Source organism: Macadamia integrifolia, chromosome 12 (genome assembly GCF_013358625.1).
Source record: "Macadamia integrifolia cultivar HAES 741 chromosome 12, SCU_Mint_v3, whole genome shotgun sequence".
Classification (NCBI taxonomy): domain Eukaryota; kingdom Viridiplantae; phylum Streptophyta; class Magnoliopsida; order Proteales; family Proteaceae; genus Macadamia; species Macadamia integrifolia.
The window spans coordinates 25,562,931-25,570,540 of NC_056568.1; the positions used below are offsets into that span (position 1 = coordinate 25,562,931).

Here is a 7,610-nt window from a genome sequence, read left to right on the forward strand (position 1 = left end):
TAAGGAGTATGTCACTAATATGGGACTTGTTAGTTCTTTTGATGTATTTTATTAGTGGGAGCTTTGCTCATATATCCAGTTGCATCTGAGTTCAGCATTATTATATTTATGAAACATCATTATTGTTCTCAAGAATATATATGCATTTTATGGCCATTTGTTTATGTGTATACACTTATTTATTTACCTCCTACAGAAAATTGAGGTTATATGTGGTGTATTTACCTCATTTGGTATCTGAGGTTCCAGTCAATACACACATATCTAGTCGCTAGCAAAGCCTCGTTTGATTGAGGTCTAGTGCTAGTGTTGTGGGACATCCGGACCCAGTCCCAATGAGCTTCATTAATTGAAGCTTAAGCGTTTGGGAGACGCTTGTAGTTAATGAGACCTTCGGTATCTGTCTCATAGGGCTCATTTGGTTTTTTTGAGCCAGGACCAATTTGGAAATAGACATGATGATCACTATTGCATGTTATTTTCATACCACACTTTCATACTGTTCAGCCCAAGTCGGTGATGTTATGAGCACTTTGACGTGTGTGGTCTCATATCGCTTTAGATGTGATGATCAATATGGTTGGGTGTTTGTAATTCTCATTCGGACCAAGGCATTTGGTTTAAGGTGCACTCCATTCGACACTGTTTTGTTTGTGGCCACATTCAGTTTATCTAAATCGAAAAGTCATTTTAAATAAATTTTAAAATCTAAAACTTGTGACATATGCTGCCCAAGTGGGAGATTGTAAGATTTCCTATTAGGTGGGCTAGCATAGTCAAAGATTTGTTTCCAAAACCGGTTTAGTGGTGTTGACTAAAGATGGAGTAAGCAAAAAGAATCCAATATTATTGGTAAGTGATCTCTATGGAGATATTGGATTCTATTAGCACACCTTAATGGTATGAAATATTTATTACTATGTGTGGACCTAAGGTATTGTTTCCTTAATGGGGAGGAAACCCTAATTTTATTGCAGAGTTGGTCCCTACCCTCACCCCTATATATAGTTATCACTGACCCATTAAGTGATGCTAACGATAAAAAACAAAAAGGGAAAGAGGGTAGACCAGACCAACATTGATCGTGTTGTACGAGGAGCATACAAGAAGACATTGAGGAGTTCTTATTCTTCAGCCATGGATTCAGGTATGCCTAAAACTTGTTTTGTAGTATTTGTGGTGTATGCTTATCGATCTTCATGAATTGTTCCGCATTTATTTTCTTTCAAACAATGCTCAAAATTAGATCGCTGACTGTGCCGCTCTCATGAGAATTTTGGAAAGGAACACAAATCTTGTAAGCACATCTATAGGGTTGTCTATTTTTCCAGTACATACCCCTTCTATTATGGAACAATATAGTGCTGATTTGGTTACCGAATCAGTGGGTGGTGGTGTCTCAATCAATGCTTCCTTAAATGAGAAAAATAAGAGGGCAACCTCCTTAATTAGAGAGAATGTTAGCAATGTGCAAGATCCTGCCTCCACTCTTGTCACTAACTTGGTGAATACTGTGGCCCAAATTTCGGATGACCCATCTTCTATTCCTCCTCGTGCGATTAATATTGGTAACAGATTCTCTTGTTTACAAGATTTGAATCATGGGTGTGACACAGCCCATGTGGAGGTGGATAATAATTTAAATAGGCGGGTTTGGGATAGAAGTCCAGGTCGGGGTTACCCTGTGCAAAAACCCAACTATACCCCTTCTATCTGATTAATATTGGGGCATGGAATTCCAGGGGTTTCAATGACCTCGGCAAACGTAGAGCTGTAATGGAGTGGGCATCAAACAATCATTTTGGGGTAGAAATCGTCTGAAATTCTCATCTCGTACAATTCCATACAATTCCACCCTAAACAGCTGACACGTATAATATTCCATATCTACGGTTTAGATTAATCAACCATAATACAATGTTAACCAGTGAAAAAACCGTCTTGTATTATGGTTGATTAATCTGAACCGTAGATATGGAATATTACACGTGTCAGCCGTTTAGGGTGAAATTGTATGGAATTGTACGAGATGAGAATTTCAGACGATTTCTAGCCATCATTTTGGTGTTTTTGGTCTTATTGAGACTAGAGTAAAATCAACCATTCGACATCTTATGCTGCTAGGATTTGGTTACTTTCGGATGAAGAGCAAGTCATGATTCAACCGATCAGTATTTCCTCTCAAATTATTCATGCTCTGGTAAATTTGAAATGTAATCGGCAAGTCTTTTTTGTTTCAATAGTGTATGGGGAGAAATTTGTGCCGGACAGGAAAGCTTTTTGGCATGATCTTCATCAGTTGAGCTCCTCTGTCTCATCCCTGGATTGTCCTTGGAAATTTTAATTCTATCAAGTCACCAGAGGAAAAACGAGGTGGTAGAACAGTTACATTACGTGTTACCCAGCCATTAGCAGAATGCTTATTGGATTCGGGTCTTAGTGACCTTAAGTGGACTGGGAACCTCTTCACCTGGTGTAACAAAGCTTTTGGGTCTGACCGCATTGAGTGTAAGATTGATCGTGTTTTGGTGGATCAGAATTGGCTGGACGCTTTTCCTAATTCCCATGCACATTTTCATAATCCCGGTGTTTCTGATCACTCTCCGATGGTTATGACGATGGGGAACACTCCTAAAAGGTGTGGTTGGAAATTCTATTTTTATAACCACTGGGTTGATCCTGATGAGTTCCTTCCCTTAGTTCGTGATTTATGGAGTCAACCGGTTGATGGAAACCCCATGTTCATTCTCCTCTCCAAGCTCAAAACTCTAAAGGGTGTTTTTAAAAATTGGAATAGGAGAGTGTTCCATCCCCTGGATAAAAAAAATTGCTGAGACAACAGAGGAGGTTCAAGCCTTACAGATCATGCTTGGTTCTGGTTTAATTGATGAGGGGTTGGTTTCTCGCGAACGGGCTACAGTTCAGCGTCTTCAACGCTTGATGAATGCTCGTGAATTCGAGCTCCGTCAAAGAGTGCGTATAAGATTCCTGCAGGATGGAGATGGCAACATTGAATTTTTCATCACTCATTGATGACTAGAAGTGCCCGAAATAAGATCTCTTCGATCAAATCTTCTACTGGGGATTGGATTTCAGATGACGATGCAATTAGGGAGGAAGCGGCAAAGTATTTTGTTGACACTTACATGGGCTCCCCCCAAATTGTTTGTGACTCCCTTGGGCTCCCTATCGATAGATCTTTGTCTTGGGTGGATAGAGAGATGCTCATCAAAGATTCTTTAGTGGAAGATGTCAAAAACGTTGTTTTTGCTATGGATAATGATAGCTCTCTGGGCACCGATGGTTTTGGTGCTTACTTCTACAGGTGCACATGGGACATTACTGGTCCAGATGTCTGCAAGGCCATCCTTGATTTTCTTCAGAACCCGAGGCTTCCAGAGGAGGTCAAACACTCCAGATTTACTCTGATTCCTAAGGGTGATACCCAAAACTCTTTCAGTGATTTTAGACCTATTGTTGTTAGTTCTTTACTTTACCAATTTATTGCTAAGTTAATTTCTAATAGGATCAAATTAGTCTTGCATAAATTGGTAGGCTTCAATCAATCTGCTTTCATTGAAGGGCATCAGATCTATGATAATGTGATTCTGTACCAAGAGATCCTGCACGATTATCATCGTTACAAGGGAATGCCATGATTTGCTGCTAAATTGGATCTTCGAAAGGCTTACGACTCGGTGTAATGGAGTTACTTGTTTACTCTCCTTCTTCATCTGGAGTTTCCTCTTATTTTCATATTCTGGATCGTGCAGTGCATTACTCAAGTTGGATACGTGGTTTTCCTCAATGGAGCTCAGTCTTCCAGATTCTCAGCCAACAGGGGATTGAGGCAGGGATGCCCTCTGTCCCCTTTCTTATTTGATATTGTGTTATAGATTTTTTCAAATTCTCTTACAGTGGCAGCTCGAGGGGGTAAATTTAAATATCACCAGTTCGATGAGAAATCTGAGCTAACCTCTTTGTGTTTTGCTGATGATTTGTTTGTTTTTGGGAGAGCCTCTAAAGCAAATGCTACTTGTCTAGACCAGATTTTTGCTAGATTTTCTTCGGTCTCTGGCCTTTCCATAAACAAGGGAATCGAATATTTTTTTCGCCAATTGCCCTGATATTTCTCAAGCTTAGATTTGTAGTATTACAGGAATTGAGCTTGGACATCTTCCAGTTAAATATTTGGGGGTTTCTCTTCATTCTTGGTCTCTACGGTCTCATGAGTTTGCTGGCTTGATTGCAAAGGTTGAAGATCGATTGTCATCCTAGAAAGCGAATGCCCTCTCTTATGCTGGTCGTTTGATCCTCATTAAATCTGTAATTATGGGAATTATTGCTTATTGGCTCAACATGTTTCATATTCCTCAAACCACTCTTCACCAATAGGAATGGTTTATGGCTAAGTTCCTTTGGTGGGGTAGTGCTGAAATAGGGTCCTATAAGGTGGCTTGGAGCTCGGTGTGCACGCCCAAAAAAGATAGGGGATTGAGTCTGAGACATCTTGCCTATTGGAACATGGCTGCGTTCATGAGACATGTTTGGAGTATGGCCTCAAAATCTACACCTTGTTGGACTCGGTTTGTGGTGAGTAGGTGATTGAGATCTCACTCTATTTGGTCTCTGCCGACTCCCACTCACTGTTCCAACACATTTAAGGTTATTCTTTTATCTCGTGACTATGCTGTGAAGTGTGCTAGGAGCTTGATTTGTAATGGGAGAGATATATTACTATGGTATGATCCGTGGCTCCCTGGTGGCCCTCTTTACACTCCTGGTACCTTGATTGTGGAAGCATTGGGCGGCGTGATACCGATACGGTGGCTAAGTTGTTATTGCATAATGGTGAGTGGAATTCTAGCACTACCGATTCTGCTATTTGTAGGAGGTGGTCAGAGGTTGCTGCCACTAGGCCTCATCCCAGGTTGACGCAGGATAACAATGTCTGGACTCCCACTCCTTCAAGCTAGTTCACACTCAAGTCAGCTTGGGAAGTTTTTCGTCCACGGCACGAGATGGTTAGTTGGCACTTTTTGGTATGGCTTGGATGTGCTCAGCCTCGCTTCTCTTTCATCACTTTGTTGGCCATTCGGCGTCGGATTTCTACTAAGGATAGAGTTGCATCTTGGGGTGTATCTATTAACTCCACCTGCGTTCTCTGGAAGGATACAGTTGAGGATCTTGATCACCTTTTTTTTAGGTGTTCTTTTACTTCTGTGTTGTGGCGCAAAATCTTGGACATGTGTTGCTTCACACGAAATAGTTTACCCTCCTAGAACGATGAGGTGGAATGGATCTGTCAGCACTGCAAAGGGAGTTCTATGATTTCCTTTGTTCGGTGTTTTTGTTTTCAAGCCACGGTGTATCAGATTTGGTCTGAAATGAATAGTAGGTGATGAGCACATTTATGTGTGAAATCTAGGGTAGTAAAACATGCATTTTACATATTTAGAATGGAGCTACCTTGGGTTTTACTCTCTTTTTGCAGGTTTTATATTTTTAAGGCCTTAAGGATTATCGGGTACTATATCTTCAATTTTACACGTAAAGAGGTCCTATTTCTTTTCATGGTTGCGAAGAGGATGAAATTCTGACCAAGATGGACGTGTTCAATTAAAAGCACACATTCATTTGGTCACCCGTACAAATGATTATTCTTTTCGGGTCAGAAAAAGAATAATGGATCAGAACTGAACCGAGATGCAGAACCAACCCGTTTGCAATTGTCCCAGAGGTACAAGGAATACTCCAAATGCCAACAAGGATCGATGGACCACATCCTTAAGTGATTAAAGATTTGTTTTTGGTAACAACAACTACCTAGCTTAGTTGGTGAGGAATGGTGTACAAAATTCCCTTGCTCACCAAGAGGTCTCAAGTTCGAATCTCATGGTTGTTTTTTTTTAGAGAATTTGTTGAAGATTTCCTGCTTTTCACTCACTTAAAGCACTAAGGGCATGGAGGGGATTTCCACATCAAATTAGAAGCAAGCAAAATCGTGGAAGGGTTCTTGCACAAGAGAAAAAATAAAAAAAAGGAAAGGAAAATCGTGGAAGCAAGAAGAGAAGAAAAAAAAAATGAAAGAAAAAAAAGGGAGAACCAAAGATTGTCCAAATCTTCTCTCTCCTCCACATCATCACCAAAATATTGTCCAAATCACACAAAGAAGAAGAAAATCGTCCCTAGGAGAGAGAAAAAGAAGAAAAATAAATTAGGAAAAAAAAAGGAAAGAAAATAAGAAAAAAATTATAGGAAATTTATTTCTCTCTTCTCTCTCCTCCACCTTAGCACTTTTGGACTCAAACGATCTCACAATCAATTGTGGGTTTCTCTCTTTTAGGAAAGAGAAAATTGTTACCCTACCTCTCCATTCCCTATAAATACAACTCATGTAAAAGGAGGAGAGACAATTCATTCTTCTTCTAGTTTTTTTTAGTTGCTCTCTCTTTCTCTTGCTCTCTCTTTAGTTCTAGTTCTTCTCTATTTTTGCTTTAATCACTTTTGTAATAGTTTTTTTTATGTCAATTAATGCAAGCACTCTTTTATTTTTATTCAGTTCTTTTTATGTTTATGATTTATGCAATTGAGTTGTAATTTTTTAAGTTATAGTTCTAGGCTTAGATCTAGGTGACAAGATCACGAGCCGTGGAGCAATTTTTTTTTCAAGTTCAAGCATTGATTCAAGTAAGTAGGCTCCTTCAGTAGTCTTCTCTCCCCCTCTCATTCCCTCTCAGGTGTCCCCTTACAGGCAATACATCCTAAGGAAACGAAATCTGGAGGGGCCTGAGGAAACCAGAACGAAATATTTTCAATTCCCCTCTGTTTCTTGATCTGTCCAACTAGTTGAAAGTCTGTAGGAGCTTTAAAAAGATCCCCAGAATCATGGAGAACAATCGCTGTGTTCGGAGGCTCATACCTATATTACAGATACCAATTCAGAAAGTCAATCTAAAGTTTGAAGTACAACAATAATAACAACAAAAACTACAGCTAGTCAATCTGAATCGTGAAGTACAACAATGAAAACTGAACAAAAGCTACAGTTTCATATCACATACCCCTGGACAGCGATATCTCCAAAGAATACCATCCCTTGCGGTACAACTGGTCGCCAAATGGATAGTTCCTTCCTGGAACTTGAACCCTGATTCCACCATATCAATCTAAAACTGACTATGGCTTCAAACCGATGCTCAGAGCTCACAATACTAGATCTTTCTGGCTGGAGACTATGATCATGACCCGGATGAGTATCTTGGATGTTTGAACTCCTATATTCTTCGGGAGAGCCTCCTAAATACCCAAAAATCATATGACGCAACTCATATGCTCTTACTGTCAAACTATTAGAAATAGAATCATCTGGAAAAAAAGATCCTAAAGAGTTATCCACTCTCCAGAATGCTAAACTTGATCTGTTTTTATTTTCAGTCGTTATATTATTGCTATCCCTTTTCCCCAAGGTTCATGGCTAGTGTATGTGTTGGCTTTGCCCCTCCTAGCCATAGAATCATCAATTTATTGCTTTTATTTTAATTGTCTCCCTTTCCCTAAAGCCAAGTAGAAAAACCCTTGTAAGAGTGACTCTCTGGTCAAGTAGGGAA

The 7,610-nt window shown here is 39.8% G+C and overlaps 1 protein-coding gene across 1 annotated transcript; it reads right to left on the minus strand.

Moving 5' to 3' along the window:
* Window positions 1-6,726: 6,726 nt before the first annotated feature.
* Window positions 6,727-7,391, minus strand: LOC122094829. The gene is made up of 2 exons (XM_042665422.1): window positions 7,065-7,391; window positions 6,727-6,922 (listed from the first exon to the last, which is right to left on the minus strand). The coding sequence occupies exons 1-2, from the start codon at window positions 7,316-7,318 to the stop codon at window positions 6,727-6,729; spliced, it is 450 nt and encodes a 149-aa protein (XP_042521356.1). The 5' UTR covers window positions 7,319-7,391.
* Between the last annotated feature and the right edge of the window lie 219 nt (window positions 7,392-7,610).